The sequence below is a fragment of the Erpetoichthys calabaricus genome, chromosome 3 (assembly GCF_900747795.2).
Source record: "Erpetoichthys calabaricus chromosome 3, fErpCal1.3, whole genome shotgun sequence".
In the NCBI taxonomy this organism is placed as follows: domain Eukaryota; kingdom Metazoa; phylum Chordata; class Cladistia; order Polypteriformes; family Polypteridae; genus Erpetoichthys; species Erpetoichthys calabaricus.
The window spans coordinates 154,057,083-154,077,205 of record NC_041396.2 but is presented as its reverse complement, the minus strand read 5'-3'; the positions used below and the strand labels follow the sequence as shown (position 1 = coordinate 154,077,205).

Genomic DNA, 20,123 nt, shown 5'->3' with positions numbered 1-20,123 from the left:
ACTGGTATAGTGGGTTGCCGCACCCACTACATAACGGAACAACTCGGGATCCTGGTTGGCAACCCCCCAGGCAGACACGCGGTCCAGTCCCACCCTCCGGAAATGACCCTTTACCTGCCGCAGCCAGGTGTTACGTGGGCGACCCCTTGGCCTTGTCCAGCCACTCAGGTCCCGAACAATGAGGATCTTACGAGCTGGATCACTCTCAGGGAAACGCCCCACATGGCAATAGTGCCGTAAATGACGCTCCCTCACAATGCAGGTAATGTGCCTCATTCGGGACTCCATGAGCAACCGCTCATTCGACACAAAGTCAAATCAACGGTACCCAAGGATTTTCCGGAGAGACACAGTACCAAAGGAGTCCAGTCTTCGTCTCAGGTCACTGGATAGTGTCCATGTTTCGCAACCATCTAGCAAGACAGGAAGACTTGGACCTTTGTCCTTTTGCATAGTTATCGGGAGCACCACACATCCCTTTCCAGCAACTTCATGATCCCCCCCCCCCCCCCCCCCCCACTCTTCCAATCCATCTACTGACTTCATTGTCTCTCCGCAGACAGACACACTGCTGATGGCTGTGCCCAAGAGGTCATTAAAGGCCTAGATCTTGTTTTTATCCAGGACACTCGAAAGCCCAGACACTCAGACTCCTCGCTCAGTCTCTCGAGTGCCCCGATCAGAGCCTCCATTGACTCCGCGAAGATCACAGCATCGTCAGCAGTCAAGATCCGTGAATCTTTCTTCACCAATAGATGCCCCACAGCCGCTGGACACCATGACCTTGCCCAACACCCAGTCCATACAAGCATTGAACAAAGTAGGAGCAAGAACATACCCCTGACGGACCCCAGAATCAACTGGGAAAAACGTAGAGGTTCTGCCACCACTTTGCACAGCTCTCACAGTACCAGTGTACAGGCCAGCCATGATATCCAGCAACCTTGAAGGGATCCCGCGAACCCTTAGGATGTCCCACAGGGCAGCTCGATCAACTGAGTCGAACGCTTTACGAAAATCGACAAAGGCTGCAAAGAAACTGCCGATATTTGCGGTTGCGCTCCACGAGAACCCTCAGTGCTAGGATGCGGTAGATTGTAGACTTCTTAGGCATAAAGCCAGACTGTTCCGGTCGCTGGTATGTGAGCAAGTGATCATGAATCCTATTAAGGACAACCCTAGCAAGGACCTTACCCGGCACCGAGAGCAGCGTTATCCCCCTGTAGTTGCTGCAATCCAGGCGATCACCCTTCCCTTTCCAGATAGGGACAACAAGTCCTGTTTTCCAGTCAGTTGGGATGATGCCAGTCTCCCAAATGGAAACAAAGATTGCTTGCAATGCCAGGAGGACAGCCTTACCACCCGCCTGGAGAAATTCACTCCGGATACCACAGATCCCTGCAGCCTTTCCTCCCCTCAGCTGGTTCACCACCTGTGCAATCTCAAGTGAGATTGGGTGGTTCACAGCTAATTGGAGGATCAGCCTCGAGGACCGTGGACCCAAAGATATTAAATGTCCTAGCCGGAGGATCAGCTTTGAACAACTGCTCACAGTAGCCAGCCCAGCGGGTCACAACTGCAGTGTCATTTATAAGATCGTTCCATCAGCCACCCTGACTGCGACTCTTCGTATGTATCTGGTATACAAAATGGATCGACATTAAATTATTTTAACGAAAAATGAACTAATGTGGTTTTCATGACATTTTAAATTCCATTTATGTGTTTCATATTTTAAACTTTAATATATAAATGTGCTCTCCAAAGACTTTCCAAATCCCAGCAAAGGGGAAGAAACCAATTTGACTATTAATCTTCACTGGTCTTCCAAGCTTTTGAGTTTCAAATATGGAATTGGTTTGCAATAAAATGTGGTCTTTACCATACACTGAAGTTAATCTAAACAAGTTGGAAAAGTGTTAATTCATCAACAAACAAAGATCATGAGGAAACAGTGACATAAATCAATGCAATGAAATTTAGGGACCATGCATTTTAAGTTCACAGTGACAATTCTCTAATCACCCCAATCATCATACTCTACACATTTCCTGTAGCTTTTTCACTGGTAGTACACTTACAAACATTTTGATATTATTACTGTGATAAAAACTACAGAAATAAAAGGTTTTCACTTTTTGCAGGTTGTATTCCTTTTTTGATTCTTCTGTTAAACTGCTGGTTGAACATTTACCACAATGACAGACCGGTTTGTACTTGATACATACAAACAGAAAAAGAAAAACACAAAAACACCTTACATTATCTGCATATTTTGCAATTTTGACATATTCATCTTCTGGGCTATTTTATGAAATTTATAATTAAACTAATAATGAACTTATTCCTTATGTTCTTTTTTCATGGCTACTGATTGATGAACATGGCGAATATTATTTTACACAGTAGCATACACAACCACATGTAAACTTGTGGCATCACACTGAAAGGCCATCAACAAAGACAGCTAGTCAGTTAACTTAATCTTGTGGTGTGTGTATAGAAAAAAAATATACACTTCACAGAATTTAAAAGTGCTAGTTAGTTTTTTACGATGCATTGTCATAGGTAGAATTACACTGGACTTAATGTGTCATGTCTAATAAATTTCACAAGTAGATAAATTATTAAAAGTACAAATGTAGGAAATACCTATGCAAGAAAATTGAGAATTACAAATTATTAATGTAAAATTCATTGCCTATTGATATTCTGAAATGCAGGTTTCTAGATTTGTTTGTTAGGTCTAATTTAAAAAAAAAAAAACAAAAAAAAAAAAACAAAACACGTTATGTCTTAGTTAGTAACAGCTACATTTCAAGTATCCCTAATCCAAAATGCCTGGGACCAAAAGTATTTGGGATATTTTTGGATTTTGGAATATCTGCATATACATAATGAAATATCTTGGGGATGGGACCAATTCTAATAACAAAATGTATGATGCATATACATACTATACACAAGGTTAATTTATCGAATATTTTTAATAACGTAGTGCATGAATCAGCAAGATTTCATCAAGATGAATCAGCATCAGCAGAATACCTGTATCTGCTGTTAAACAACAGCAACAACAAACAGCAGCAGGCTTTCAGTGTTCACCTACAATACTGTGTTTTGATTAAAAGATTACTGTACACAGAGAATAAGCAAAAAACAGTGAATAATGCACATATGTCTGGCAGTGACTATGGTTGATAAACTGCCACCAACAGAGCAATATAGCCTATGTTTTCTTTAAGTTGCGCTGCACAACACTCTCTCTTGCGCAGCAGTTTAGAAGTGCTATACACCTGTTATTGTGCCTTCCACCCTTTGGTAATGCACTGGCAGCCCCATACACTACACCGGGCAACCCCCAACAACTGCTCATAGTTCTTGTGTTGGTGTAATGCTTGAAATTTAAGTGGAAATTGAAGAAATCAGTCATCTGCGGTAAATACAAGTTCATGTATTATTCATGTCCTATTATTGGTCAGAGCCTAACATGAGTAAGTGAGGTTAAGTGTGAAATTTTCTACTTGTAGTGCCTTGTCTACACTGAAAATTTTCAGATTTTGGAATTTTGTAATACTCAACCTGTATTATCAATGTTACAGGCTTATAACGTGATTAGTAGACACTCAGTTTGTGATTGTACATAGTTTTAACGCACCAACAAAAAATTAGTTTAGGACCCTGTGTTAGGATATAGCGGGTTGGATAATGGATGGATGTTTGAACAAAATACCAGTAAGCATTCCGAGGTCAGCCACCAGAAAGGATTACAAGAATAGGATAATAAAAGGGCATGGAGATCCAAGTCTTTTATTTATGTTACTATGAAATATTGTTTTTGTAATTTGACAACTAAATAAATACGGGGCCCAATTCAATGGCAGAGGCAGCTCATTGCTTATTACACTTGAAGCTTGCCTTCTAATCCTGGATTTTGTCTCACAGTAATCTAAAATTTATACTGAAGGGCTGCTGAATAAGATATACTTTAATGTATTATCATTATGAAGATATTACATCAGATATTTTACACCAGCATTTCTGCATTATTTACTCACACTAAGTCAGAAAAATAGAAAAACTACCTGGTTGTTCTGATAAAATACAAAGTATTGTATTTCTTGTCAGTATTGAATACATTGTTTAAATATATACAGTCAAGGCTGGAAAACATAAGTGAACCTTTGTATTTAGTACCTGGTAGAACCTCATTTAGAAAAAATTGATATATATAAAATGAGAAACTTTAGACTATTTTCCATTTAGTTAGAAAGCTGAAATTTGGGAGGATGGTACATCAAGACCAGTAGTTGTTTGCTAAGAAAGGATATTTTGAAATATCAATATTTTGGGATAAAATAGAGAAATAGAAAAAACTAAGACCCCAAAATTTTAAAAACACTTCCGACTGATTTGACTGAAATTTAGTGGTAATAGAAAAAAAGAAAATCAGCCAGTGTTTCCCCCCCCAATAATAATGCTGCAGCAATCGAGACATTCTTAAATGGCTGCTCATCCTTTTTTTGCCACAACAGAGATTGCAGGGGAATGGGGTATGCAGTTCATGCAAATGAATGCAGCAAACAAAAGATTGCCACTGTGCAAGCTGTAGCTGTAATCAAGCAGAGAAATGGGACTGGCAGCAAGTGAAGAACACACCTGCACTGCACAGAGAAGGGGTATCGAGCTACATGGAAAATGAGATGTGAAGTGAAAAGCTAGGTGAAACTCAAAGGCATCGTTATCGAGTGACCTCCTTTGGTACATGCAGCACACCTTATTCTGTCAGCTTCTTCTTATTCCTCATAATGTGGTATACAATATATGCTAATTCAATCTGCACTGGATTATCGAGCACTTTTATATAAATATAATGCAAACAATAGGCTTGTTCTGGATTTTGATCTGGTCGATCATTTAATGACCAGATATTCACATTAGAAAAGTCACAGAGCAAAGAGTGGAGTTCAAAGTCCTGACATATATCAACTTTATAGACTTCAAAAAGGCTTTTGACAGCATTCACTGAGGCAAATATTAAAATTGTAAAACACATCAGAAAAGTACATCACTATCTTCAGGACAGTGTATCATAATTTCACACTGTTATGCTAGAACCAGTTTTGGCAGATATAGCAAAAGGTGTCAGATAAAGTTATATTCTATCTCCGTTTCTTATTTTACTGGATTTCATCACGATGAAAACAATAAGATACTACAGTTGGAATTAACCGGAACTTACCGTCATGGACACACTTGATAGACCTTGACTTTGCAGGTGATACTGCCTTACTGGGTGGGCCACCTGCCCCGACTTTTTACAGTGTATGCCTGACAATTTATGCAAAAACGCACAGAAAGTCAGCCTATTAATCAGCGATAATAAATCCAAAACCATCACTGTGGAGACAGATATTCAGCTAAACATCCAGCTACTTTAGAATCCCACAGATGACGTTGACAGTTTCACTTACCTGGGTAGCATCATGTGAAGGTTAGGATTGGTAAAGCATCTGCAATATTTCAACACCTCTGACCAATTTTAGCACTCTCTACTCTCACTATTCCGATTAAACTGTCTATATTCCACAATTATTCTACCTAACCTCCTGAATGCTGGTAAGACTTGGAAAAAGACAGGATGTATAACCAACAGCCTTGAGGTTTTCCAAAGAAGGTCTCTCAGAACTCTCTTTCACATATCTTGTAAAGATCATGTTACAAATTAAAACTTGATGCAATGTGATAAAACAATGCGTGTTCAACCACAAGGGCTATGGACTGGGTTCCACCCAGTTGTAAACATGGTTGTGGAAGAACACGAGCAACGTGGCGATGAACATTACGGGAGGATTCATCAAGCATCAAGACCATGCAGAAAATTTAGCAATGAATCCTGTCTTGATGTCCTACGGTCCAAAAAGAATAAAAAGGAACTAAGTAGACAACAAAATCTGTGTTTTTGGGGATGAGGTTCAGCTTGGTGAAAAAATACGAGCAACACTGGGTTCAACACAAGCTAAGAATAATGGCATGCCTTGGTCTGTTGAAATGCTTGCACAGCTCACTAAAGGGGTCCCCAGTGGACAGAATAAAGTAGATCATTTACAGTACAGTCATCCCTCACCTATCGCGGGGGTTACGTTCCAGAGCCCCCCGCGATAGGTGAAAATCCACGAAGTAGCGACCTATATTTATTTTATTATTTATACATATTTTAAGGCTTTATAAACCCTTCCCACACTCTTATAAACCTTTCTCACTCTCTTGTTAACCTTTCCCACACTCATATAAACACTTCCTATGCTCTTAAACACTTTCTACATTCTTAAACACCGCAGACCAACACTGCACACTGCACGCAGCGATCAGACGTCGATGTGTCTGCACTCGCTTTGTGAAGGGGGGCAGTTGAACTCACGCTGAGCAGAAATGGACTTTGTGCTGCTTCTGCCAAAATGCCTGCACAGGCGTTCAGAAGGTGGAGGAGGAGTGGGGGTGTGTGAGGGCTGAACTCACGTTCCCTCAAACCCCCCTCCCCGGAGGCGCAGTACGCTCCTACCACTTCGCATTGTCAAGGGGGTGGGGAGCTGAATGAACGCTAAGGAGAAGTGGACTTTGTGCTGCTTGTTGCTCTGCGTGTCAATAATTTAAAAGCCTGTACAGCACCTATTTTCCTGTCTCACTGTCTTGTCTTGCATGAAGTTAAAATGTTTTATAATAGTGAGATGTTACTCATATCCTTAACCCGACATCCACATATCATATGTGTTAACAAAGTGTGTTTTATAAGTTTACATGTGTTTAAAGCATGTGGGATGGGTATTTTAAGGCTTAAGCTATAAAAATGTTTATTTATATGGTCTTTCTATATCGCAGATTTTCTCCTGTTGCTGATGGGTCTGGAACATAACTTCCGCGATAGGCGGGCAATCACTTGTATTTAAAAACCCGCGAAGTCGTGAATCCGCGAAAAGTGAACTGCGAAGTAGCGAGGGATTACTGTACTACTATTACAATGTTCAGATCATTTACTGAAAAAACATTACATAAATGTACAGCCTGTAAATGTCAATGCTGTCTGTAATAAGTATAAGGAAAGATTTAATTCGGTGTACATTGCTTTTCATCTAAACCCTAAATCTTTGTAATGGTACAAGATAATAGATCAAAGTATTACATTCAAATCTAACAATGTTATATTTATACTCAAAGCTCCTTTTACTCCTGTTAATTACCTGTCTGAATTTAAAAGAATAGTCAGCAACTCACCACAACATCATCAAACGGGACGTACAGACCTCTACAAGCTAGACAATGGCACCTTGACTGCCATTAGGTACCGGGATGAAATCCTTGGACCCACTGTCAGACCCTATGCTGGTGCAGTGGGTCCTGGATTCCTCCTGGTGCATGACAATGTCCAGCCTCATGTGGTGAGAGTATGCAGGCAGTTCCTGGAGGATGAAAGAATTGATACCATTGACTGGCCCCCATAATCGCCTGACCTAAATTCAATAGAACACCTCTGGGACATTATGTTTCAGTCCATCCAACGCTGCCAGGTTGCACCTCAGACTGTCCAGGAGCTCAGTGATGCCCTGGTCCAGATCTGGAAGGAGATCCCCCAGGACACCATCCGTCGTCTCATTATGAGCATGCCCCGACGTTGTCAGGCATGCGTACATGCAAGTTGGGGCCATACAAACTACAGAGTATGATTTTGAGTTGCTGCAGTGAAATTTCTGCAAAATGGACTAGCCTGCAGCATCATTTTTTTCACTTTGATTTTTGGGGTGTCTTTGAATTCAACCCTCTGTAGGTTGATAATTTTCATTTCCATCAAACGATGTGGCATCCTTTCGTTCCTAACACATTACCCAGTTCATATCAATATAGGTATCCAGCATGATTTTTTTTCCCCATTGAGATCTGATGTGTCTTTAAAGTGTTCCTTTAATTTTTTTGAGCAGTATATTTTAATCTTTTGTGTGACTCAGGAATGGAGTTGAAGTTGGTCACAGTTTGCATCTACAGGGCTGCTGACAATGGAATGTGCCAATCTTTGATTGTAGATTAGCTTGATCATATTCTGTGCACTGCTCACACACTCATGAAACATTTAATCGGTTTGTTGTCAAATTGCTCACATTTTATTTACAGAAGGGTGTTGCAAAAATTAACATAAGCATTAAATGGTCTGCTTGGAGACATATAAACTCTACTAAAGATATTGAAGCTATTACTTGCCATTAAAATACAACTAGCAACAACAGAAGGCACTGACCTACAGAAAATCTGCATAAAGCATTTTCAGTTTACTGGCCAACATGCTGTACATTAGCAGCACTTTGCATCTCTCACAATTTAACAGGAAAAGCTGATCAATGGTTAGTGCAAAGTGCAGGAAAGACACTAACGCTACGAATGCTGATACTGCAGAGATAAGGTTCATATAAGGAGAGGTTTAAGTCAAAATTCTAAAACTATAAATCTCTCAATTCATGTGATCTGTTTTAAATTTTTGACCATTCAGTTTGGCCAGAGAATATGCAAGGCCTCAATGGCTTTGGTAATATGCCACTTAATAGCATTTTTCAAAAATATGAGGCCATCTTGTCTCTCCACAAAGACAAAACTATAAGGGAGGGGATATGCTTAAAACAAGCACAGAAGTGTATAGCAGCCTCCTCCAAGTACAACTTGGTCACCATATTAAAGACAAGCTATGCGGATTATTACTCCAACGTTTACGGAGTGCTCAAGTTGTCCCAGCCACTGCTTTTCATCAGTGCATCTTGTGAAAGGAGATTTTCTAATTTTAATAAAATAAATATGCACAGATCATTCCTGTCACTTTCTCTCTTCTCATCCCAGATGAACATACATTTGTTCAAGAAGGAACACAAAAAAAATTGACCAAGATCCTTTTGTCAAAGTACGGATGCAAACAGCACATTGCATGATCAACCACAGAGCAGTGGGTACATTGTCTGCTGACATTGAAGAAGATGGTGCATAGTCACATAAGCTACATAAATGGCGAGTACCAAACATCTTCTAATACTTCATTGAGAACCTAACCAAAAAAGTTATGTGCATCTCTAATAATAAGCAAAATAACCACATTGGAGCCTCTGAAAAAAAAATGTAGAAATGGTTCAAAGATCTTGTGAGAAAAAAATGTCATTCTCTCTAGATCTACATTGTGAGAAAAAGAGTACAGTTTATTATTTAAAAAACACGAAACCTGCATTAACTAAAGTATGGTGTTGGCAGCATAATGCTGTAGGGATGCTTTTAACCATCAGAGGCTGGTTAGCCTGTCAAAATAAAGGGTAAAATAACTGAAGAAAAATACAGAGTTGCTGAAGCAAAATCTTTAAAAATCTTCAAAAGAACTTTAATCTGTAACTGAGCTAGCAGTTTGGGAGAGGGTGTAGGTGTGTGCGTCAGCACATACGTGAAGAACTTCTATATTCACTGAGTACCATTTTCATGTGCATTAATAACCCAGTTACTCTCAAAAACCTAGTTTCTAAAATGGCATGTAAACCATTATTCCTGTTAGAGAAACCAGGTCATTAGTCTCTGAGAAAGCTGATTTCTCTGCAGGTAACCCAGTTATTTAGCCATGTAAACCCTTAAATGGGTTACAGTTGAGGATTTTTTAGTTTGCACTGTCTGCCGCACTCTGTTTTGCCTGCTTAACTTCGCTAACACTTGTTGCACGCCACAGGCAGAAGCAACCACAAGATAAATTTCCTGAGGCAAAAGTTTGGACTATCACATTATTCCTTCTCCTGTCTGAAATAATTTGTCCTCAATATTTCAGAAATCGCTAAATTTATGTTGATGATCTGAATGTACAATGCTAAGTTGAGCAGTACAATCTTTGAAGCAGTAGGGTAATGCGCTAAAAGTAGTATGTATTACATAGTCTAATTACTTTTTAAGGGAATGATCAACCTAACACAAATATTTTTATTGAAATAAAAATGCTTGCAATATTATTGTCTCAGCAGCACTTTGCCAAAGGAGAACTCCAGAATCCTACTCGCGAATGTAAATGGTTTTTTTTTTTTTTTTTTTTTTAAGAAACCAGGTCTCTGCCTTTACCTAGATTACTCACCTCATTCCGATTCTGTGTGTGCATTTAAACACAGTCAATGTTTACACTTTGCAGCTATTTCAATACATCCTGACTTAGGACACACTGCAAAAAACACTTATCTTATTATCTGGGAGTATCTGAAAATTCCCCACAAGTGCATCCAAACAGGGTGACGTGATTAGTCCAACTTGGAAGGCTGATACTGTATTATATCACCAGAGAAAGTAGGACTTAAGTTTTTTTTTCCCCCACCCAGCAAACAGTAAGAAAATTCTTGACTTCACCTAATAAATTCTACTATGCTTGCAATGTTATTCTAGCCAGACATTTACATATATTTAACATACAGTAAGGCTAGTTCTGTAGAAGAGGCAAGAAAACCAAGTTCCTCAAAATGAGAGCCATCTTTTCTTATACACACTACTCATACTCTTATCTAAATATCACACTATAAATGGTTTATTTACACCCTAATGGGAAATGTATTGCAATAGTTAATCCATTCAAAAAAACAGTCTGCCAACAAAACAAAACACTGTGATTCTGTGCTTAACAAAGAAACTTTAAAAAGAGTTTTAAGACTAAAAACTCAAACTTATCCAAGACTGTTCTGATTAACATAATTAGTTTTTTAAATGCTGTAGCAAACATTGGAAAATTGTTGAGATTACATGTTACGCTAATATAACAAAATCAGTACTGGGTATAAAATTATGTAATCAAAAAAATAAATTTTATTTTGGCAATTAGAATAAGCACACTGTGATGTACAATATATACTGTGTGGTTTGCTTAAACATTATACATTTGTGAGCCAATTTTTTATCCCCTAGTGTGAATTGTTGTTAGGTTGTGGCCACTCACTGTAATGACATGTGAATGCTTGATTATGATGATAGTGTTTGACAGCACTAAGATTAGCATATCTTATTTTTAAATCTTTGAAAGCTATGCCCACATATGTAAAAACAGTGCTTAGACAGAAATGCATTTAAGTTGGATAACCACTATCTGGTCTCTTCTGCAAGACTATTTTAATTCCATTTTTACCATTCTCTAAAATGGGTAAGACACATGTATTAGGTAGTTTGATTTTTGAAAATGCATTAATAAAAGAAAATGAGATCCAAAATTATTTATCATGGTTTTAACTAACTAATGTACAAAGGTCCTCAGATATAATTTACAGATTGGTTATTGTGATCATCTAGAAAACATCTGAATAATACATTTCTGTTTCTTTTTGTTGGCTTTGGTACATTTCTTTCAGGGGTTACAAAATACCAGCTACATTGTAAGAAAGTACCAATGTGCTTATAATAAAGTTTAATCATATACAAATGATACTCTCTGTGCTATAACCTTGAACAAGTAACCAATCACTTATTTTCCCGGTTATAAATTTATGACTATATACCATGTACATTCACTTTTAAGATATGCTAAAAGGGAAAGGAGATGATTTTACTGTACTAACAGTATGCATTATTAAATGAAAAGGAAGCCAATATATACAAAAAATATATATGCAAATATTTATCAAACACCTAATTCTGTCCACGCAATGTGATTTTTTTTTTAAATAACAACCATCTCCAATTTCATTTTTAACACATCTAAAATTTGAGCTATAGGATCATTTTGATTGGTTTCACAGATTTTAAGAAGTGCACAAGAGGAGGTGAAGTTTCAAATCAGTCATTTCTTTAAATGTTGGTGTACAAAATACACTTCCTAGAGGATTGTTACCAAACAAATAATGTTTATTAGCAACTAAAAACAGAATGCACCCAACATTTACTGGATCTTTTGCTTTTTAATATATAAATCATTTACTCACTGCAGTACGAGAACAAATCACAAACATTTTGGGGGTTAACACAGATTATATTATTTTTTTCCTCTTTTTACACAGATCTTAACAATTTTTTGAACACCTCAATACTGTACCAGGGCAATTTATGTGTGCTTAAAAAGTAGAGCAATAAAATACAAACCTAAGCATTTAAAATTTTTGAAGCAGCATTTAAAAGACGGACAATACAGGCCAGCACCTGGTGTTTTCAAGTATTACAACATTAACGGTTTAACCCATGGAAACAGCCAGGATCATTCCATCTTCCATAGGAAGGTCAATCTTTTTCAATTAAAATTTTTGGCAAGCTTAAAGAAGAATTTAAGTAAAATGGGGTGGCTTCTGTTTTAAGAATAAAAAAAATAATTACCTACCATTTCTTTCAACTAAAGAGCATTCTATACAAGTCAGTTGTACACCATTATGAAAAAGATGAACAAATTGTTAAGTTCTGTGGCAGACAAGAAAGTGAATAACTAAAAGGTCCAGTCAGCCATTTACCTAATACAGAGAGATGACAACTTTACAAAATTATCTTTTACCTACTGAGTGATGATTATGTTCCCTCAGTTTCTGTTTTCTCTACCACTGGCTGTTTTTCAACGCTGTCCTTCGGCTCGTTCTTTTCATTGCCCGATTCCTTAGGGGAAACTTGCTGCTTTGAAAGTTCAGGGTGCATTTTATCTTGTTCTGGTTGGGTTTCATTGTCTGTTTTATCACCATTCACCTGAGATGACTCATCCTTCTTTTGGTTGTTACTTTCACCTTCATAATACTTAAACGCTTGTGAATGAGGAGCAGAAGCAGACCAAGGTTCATGCTCTTGCTCACATCCAAAGCGGTTTCCATTCATTTCTTTACGGAAATCAAAATCTCTATCATCCCGATCTCGCTGTCGTTCCCAAGAAGGTCGACGGTCATCAAAATCTTGGTGAATGTCTGTCTCAAATCCTCGGCTCCATGTTGGCCCAACACGTTCATCAAATCGGAAATTTCCAGAACCAGTTCGTTCATCACTATAAGATTTAGGGCCGGTAAATGAGATCCCTCTGTGTTCACGTTCATCAAAGTCCCCTCGGGGAGGGCCCCATCGGCTTTCTGACCTAAAACCACTTAAAGGTTCCCTTCTGCTTCCATCTCCAGCAAGACCTCTCTGTCCATCCCTTCCATCCATCACAGAATGTGGCCTAACAACACTGTCCCTGTTTTCAATAGGTGGCCTAAGCAAACCATCACGTTTTTCCACAGGGGGAAAGCGATAATCTTTATCGCCTTCTTGTTGGATACTGTCATTACCAGCTGAATCATTAGGTTTTGATACACTGTTACCAGATGGATTATTGGGTCTACCAAAATGTCCTTCTGGCCTGCTAAAATGGTCAACCGGTGGAAATGGCCCTCGATGTCTAGCTGACATTGGGTCAAGGACTCCTGGTGGGGGCAAATGTGGTGGATGGGGTAATCCAGGATGAGGGGGCATACGTGCTGGTGGGGGCATTCCTGGTTGTAAATGCAAGCCAGAATGATGGGGAATTCCATGTTGATGGGGCATTCCTGTTTGTGGTGGCAAACCAATCTGTGGTGGCATTCCGACCTGAGGAGGTACACCAGTATGTGGAGGCATTCCAGCCTGGGGAAGCATTCCAACTTGCGGAGGCAGTCCAACTTGTGGTGGAATGCCAGTTGGTGGAGGCATTCCAGGAGGTGGAGGAGGCATTCCAGGCTGCATCATAAGTGGAAACCTTGGACCACCAGGTGGTGGCATCATCCCTGGTCGAATGTCTAAAGGTAATAATCCATGTATCCTTGGGGCTGGAATACTTGAATGATGTATATTTTGAGATAAAGACACCGCTGGGGGCATTCCAAGGAGACTGACTGAACTTGGACGCGTATCACAGTGGACTCCTGAGAAGGGGGGAAAAAAAAAATTATAAATATACTCAAACACCACACAATACACTCTCAGGTAACATGAACTGGAAATTGCAATTACGCTGTATACTAGATAACATTGTAAACAAAGGATTTAAAAAAAATTTGTAGCAAATTTCAAAGAAAACAAACTTGTTTCATTAATGTTAAACCTTGAATTGACCTTCTCTCCTTAAGATGAAAGTTGCTATAGCACGGAAAGAATATTTGGAAATTTAAAACATCAGGTAATAATGTGGAATGAAAAGCCTTTCACCAACTAGCTGTCTTTGTAGTATTATTTACTGATTTTATTTTTCATTAAAATCATATACACTTTCTTTTGCCTTAAATGTAATTTATGAGCACAGATGCTTACCAAACACAAGGCTTAAAAGACAGGTCAACTTGTAGATGTGATCATATTATAGTAAACTGTTTTGCAGACCTAGTAAGATTAAGTAAAAGGTATTCTGCTTGCCTGCCCGTCTAACCCTTACTTTGCTCATACCAAGTGCCTCTTACCTAGTCCTGTTTTGTTATCTGTAGAAGTTGTTCGGTTCTCTGAAATGTGCAGTTCTTTGTCGTCTGATTCACTGATGCTGCTCTGCTGGGACTGCGCAGAAACAGGATTATAGATTCCACTCATACCAGCAGATGAGAAAGAGCCAGGAATAGTGCTCGTCGGTGGCATAAAACCTCCATAAGAAGAATCCTTTACAGTCTCCTGAGATGTAGAAACTGGAGGCTGGCCTAAAGCTTAAAAGAATAATAACTGTAATTCATGACTATTATTTGCCTTCACTAGTCAACTGTTATACAAATCATCCACATGGACATTTATGGCAAACAGGAGATTTAGAAAAAGGTGAGTGATAAAATTATCATATTTCTATAAATTTACTAGACAAGTTGTTTTTATTTTCTAGCTGTTGAAAAAGTGTTTTGTATAAATTTAAGAGATCCAATGAGTATCCACTAAAGAATGGCTGAGTGGCTGATAGGCTATTACATTTTAAGGAAATTTGAAATGCATTTTTAAGTCAATGCTAGGAAAAAAGGTATTTGTATTAAGTGGGAACAGTCACATTTTTCTATTTTTTATTAGGAAAAGTTCTCCATGTGAGCATTGGATGGGGGGACTGAATCACATCATGAAACAATGCGGACATTTTCATATAAATCAACAGAAATTTGCGGACTGCTGACATCACTTATTTAGTATTTAACTGCTGCAAGATCTCAATATTCTTATGATTATTCACTTTCTAAGTAGTGTGGTTCTACTCTTTTTTGTTTCCCCTAACCACAAAGCCCATTTTTCTATTTACCTACAGTCTAAAACAAACTAATACGATGAAACTACACAGATGCTTTGTGAGAGAAGGCTTTTTATCTTCTGAGGCTGTAGTGAAAAAATATGTGCAAATACAATGTGTTTCTGCTCATTCTCAGCCATCATACATTCATATAGAAGAAAATAGGCTATATAAAAAAAATACTTAAGGTTTCATACAGTGCATCAAATTTCATATACACATTGTGCTTTACAGATTTAGAGACTGTTCTTTATTAGCCCACATCTTCGTGTTTCACTTACCTATTCTACTTTTAAAAAGCAAATGTATACATGACATGTCTAAACAAAAAGTCTCTTTATGTGTGTGTGTGTGTGTGTATTTATTTGGCTTTGTGGGTTATGATGTCAAAAAAACAATTAACTTTTTCAACTAAAACATAGCTGGATGTGTTATTATAAAATTCTCTAATTTATAAGATAATGAACTTCACATTATGTATCAAAGAAAACTACTTTTAAGTAATGAAAAATTTTAAGCATATACACCTTCAAATGTTTTTTGAAACTACCTGTAAAAATGTACAATAATAAGTTTAACATTTTTTCCTATCAAAGAAAAAAGTAATCATGCTTACATGGTACATGGGCAATTGAAGTCTGAGGGACTACAGGGGGTGGCATAAAACCTAAAAGGGAATAAAAAAGTATTTTATATTTTTTTTAACACACACACACACACACACACACACACATATACATATATATATACATATATATAATATATATACACATATATGCACACACATATATATATCTATATATATCTATATCTATATCTATATATATCTATATCAATATTTATATATACACACACACACACAGTGGAACCTCGGGTCACGAATGTCTCAGAGCACGTACAAATTGGGTTATGACCAAAAAGTTCGCCAAACTTTCGCATCTCTTCACAACCACACACTCGGGTGACGAACAAGCCAGTTTCCCTTTCCGGTTCGTATGCGCCGATGATTTCCGCACGTGTTCAGTCTCTCCCTGTGCATTCGCTGTGAACTCTTTGTGCTGTATTTAATTTCCCTTCTGGTTCGTACGCACTGGTGATTTACGCATGTGTTCAGTCTCTCCCTGTACAGTACATTGTTCTCGGTCAGACGTGCATCGCACAGAGGGACTTGTGGTATAGCGGGTCCACAGCTCATGTCAAGAGGCCAGTTTTAAATAAATAACGCCGCGCTTGCAGCTTAGTGAGGAGGCTTGGTGGTTGAGTGGCTGAAGCAGTTCCAGGGGAATTCGTGTTGTGGGCATTTCTCACCTAAGTGCACAGGTTGGAAACCGTCCACATCTGTAATTGGTCCAGGGGCTGCTGGTTGCTACAGCTGTCACATTCTCTTCATAAATAGAAGCGCGAGGCGGCTAAAGAGAGGAAAAAGAAAAGAAAGACGGAGGTTGCGGAGTGAGGAAGTAAGCAGGAAGCAGTGTGGAAAGAACTGGTGTGAGTGAGCGAGTGAGCGCATGCTCGCAGGCCAGAAGGAAGCGATCAAGGAGCTGGGGTGACACGGCTGGCCGCGTAAGGCCGAGAAGGCAGCGGGAGTCGTGAGGCTTGGGCGGTGAATTCCCTGACGTGGGCGTCCTGGTCACCAGGGAAGCCAAGTCTCAGTCTGGAGAGTGTGCAACCGAAGCCAGAGATCGGGTGGCCTCCAGACCAGAAGGAAGAAGGAAGGACAGCTGCAGGTAGAGTGGCTCCTCTGTTGCGAAGCCTGGATAGGGAGAAGCAGGGTGGTCACCAGTTAAAAAAATGCACCAGGTTTGTTTTTAAAGAGACTGCTTCCAGCATTGTTTTAACCTCGTTGTATTTAATGAAGAATTTTTTCTATTGGATTTTAACCTCCGCTTCACTTCTGCTTTTTTGGGATTATTTATTGAAGGATTCTGAAAGCACTGCACTTTATTTAATCTGGACTTTGTTTTTGATTGTTGCTTTGTTGATTTTCATAAAAGCACTTGGCACTTTTTGCACCATCCCCTTGCCCCATTGTAATGCCTCACTGTTGTGCTCATCGGTAACATTACCGATGGTGACGGGTTTAAGGGCTCCCGGAAGCAAGATGGGAGCATGCAGCGAACCCGTATTGTCACAGACTTTACCTCAAAACTGTAATCTCCTCTCCAACAAGTTTCTCCTCACTTCCTTCATGCCAGAACTCGACTCATGCAAGGTTAGTTTTCTTGGTTGTTTATGGTTAGTTTTTGTATAAATTAAGGATTTTTCTAATGTTTTTCTCCCGTGCTTAAAACTCATTAAAAAAAAGTTTTTACATCGAGCGGTTCGTAAGGCTGTAGCATGAACTCTTGCAATGTTAGTTTTCTCTGTTCAAGGTTTTCTCAGTGTTATTCAGTGTTTTTACATTTAGTTTACTATTACACTGTGCTTTCTATGGTATAATTAACTACTTTTGTGCTTAAAAATAATATATTTACATACAGTTCATACGGTCCAGAACGGATTAATTGTATTTACATACAAACCTATGGTGGAAATTACTTTGGGTCACAACCAAATCGGATTGCAACCAGAGTTTTGTAACATATTTTGGTAATAACGAACCTAATACAGTGGAACTTCGGTTCACGAATGTCTCTAAACACGTACATATTGGGTTACAACCAAAAAGTTCGCCAAACTTTTGCCTCTGTTCACTACCACACACTCGGTATATGAACAAGCCAGTTTCCCTTTCGGTTTGTGTGTGCCGATGATTTCCGCACGTGTTCCATCTCTCCCTGTGCAGCGAGAGAGAGAGAGAGACAGCATAAGAGAGCGACACAGACAGACATGCACGCGAGAGAGAGAGTTAGAGAGAGACACACACGCACACACGAGAGGCGCACACAAACACGAGATAGAGAGAGACGCACACACACGTGAGAGACACAGGCACACACACGCGAGAGAGAGAGAGACACACACAGGCACACACACGTGAGAGAGAGAGAGACACACACACAGGCGCACACACACGCGAGACAGAGAGAGAGAGAGAGAGAGACACACACAGGCTGTAAACTCCATGCAGTTCTTGCTCAGTGGTATACATAGGACAAACTTGAAAAAGAATCGCAACACGTATATAGCAACATCGCAACGTCAGAAGAAAGGACTCACTATCATTGATCTATACGCATACTAAATCAACAGGACATACATTTAACTGGGGCAATGTACAAGTAAAATTCAAGGCCAGTACTAAAAGTGCCAGAGTGCGGGCCAAATCTTGGTTATCAAATGAGAATGCCATCAACAGACACATGGACATAAATCCAGCATATGCAAACTTAAGAAGAACATATTCATAATAAACAAGACTTTACACCCAATACCCCCCCCACCCCCGATCACACTGACTTAGCCACCTTACCCATGTAATTTTTTGCTATATACCTGTATTGCCTTTGATTCTTGTAAGTCTAAGCATTATCCTCTGATGAAGACCCCTGGTAGGGGTTGAAAGCTCAGGAATAATAACTACTTTATGATACATCATTCATTTTTCTCCCTTTGTGGATCTCCAGCTGCAAATATACATATACACACACATACATATATACATGTATATATATACATATACATACACATATATATACATACATACATATACAGTAATCCCTCCTCCATCGCGGGGGTTGCGTTCCAGAGCCACCCGCGAAATAAGAAAATCCGCGAAGTAGAAACCATATGTTTATATGGTTATTTTTATATTGTCATGCTTGGGTCACAGATTTGCGCAGAAACACATGAGGTTGTAGAGAGACAGGAACGTTATTCAAACACTGCAAACAAACATTTGTCTCTTTTTCAAAAGCTTAAACTGTGCTCCATGACAAGACAGAGATGACAGTTCCGTCTCACAATTAAAAGAATGCAAACATATCATCCTCTTCAAAGGAGTGCTTGTCAGGAGCAGTGACTGTCACAGAGATAGAGAAAAGCAAACAGATCAATAGGGCTGTTTTTCTTTTAAGTATGTGAAGCACCGCGGCACAAAGCTGTTGAAGGTGGCAGCTCACACCCCCTCCGTCAGGAGCAGACAAAGTAAGCTGCTGAAGGCGGCAGCTCATACCCCCTCCGTCAGAAGCAGACAAAGTGAGACAGAGTTTGTTTTTCAATCAAAAATCAATACGTGCCCTTCGAGCTTTTAAGTATGCGAAGCTCCGTGCAGCATGTCGTTTCAGGAAGCAGCTGCACAAAAGATCACAACGTGAAGATAATCTTTCAGCATTTTTAGACGAGCGTCCGTATCGTCTAGGTGTGCAAACAGCCCCCCTGCTCAATCCCCCTACGTCAGGATCAGAGAAAGTCCGCGCAAAAGAAAGAGAAAAGTAAGCCATCTGCCAATAGCGTCCCTTGTATGAAATCAACTGGGCAAACCAACTGAGGAAGCATGTACCAGAAATTAAAAGACCCATTGTCCGCAGAAACCCGTGAAGCAGCGAAAAATCTGCGATATATATTTAAATACGCTTACATATAAAATCCGCGATGGAGTGAAGCCGCGAAAGGCGAAGCGCGATATAGCGAGGGATTACTGTACACACACACACACATATATATATATTATATATATATATATATATATATATATATATATATATATATACACACACACACACACACATACATACATACATATACACACATACATATATACACATACATATATAATAATAATAATAATAATTCATTACATGTATTTTATATACACACACACATACACACACACACACACACACAAAGGTTAGCTACACATTTATCACAGCATGATTTTACTCGCTGTCAGAAGAGATTTCCCTCTGTGTAATTACAAACTGACATTTACTGTTGGGAGATTTATGTTTGAACTCATATGTGAAGTTAATTGCACCTTAAA

General features: G+C 39.0%; 1 protein-coding gene across 38 annotated transcripts in view; it reads right to left on the bottom strand.

Moving 5' to 3' along the window:
• Positions 1-20,123, bottom strand: part of scaf8 (SR-related CTD-associated factor 8) — a 314,948-nt gene that overhangs the window by 71,725 nt on the left and 223,100 nt on the right. For 33 of the 38 annotated variants that reach the window (XM_028797423.2, XM_051925161.1, XM_051925166.1 and 30 more), the window contains exons 19-21: positions 15,819-15,869; positions 14,409-14,642; positions 11,857-13,877 (exon numbers count right to left, since the gene is read on the bottom strand). In XM_028797423.2, coding sequence (XP_028653256.1) covers positions 12,526-13,877; positions 14,409-14,642; positions 15,819-15,869 — 1,637 coding nt within the window. In that variant the 3' untranslated portion in view covers positions 11,857-12,525. Of the gene's footprint in view, positions 1-11,856; positions 13,878-14,408; positions 14,643-15,818; positions 15,870-20,123 lie in introns of those variants that run through there. The other 5 variants (XR_007934521.1, XM_051925175.1, XM_051925177.1 and 2 more) reach the window with 3 other exon arrangements.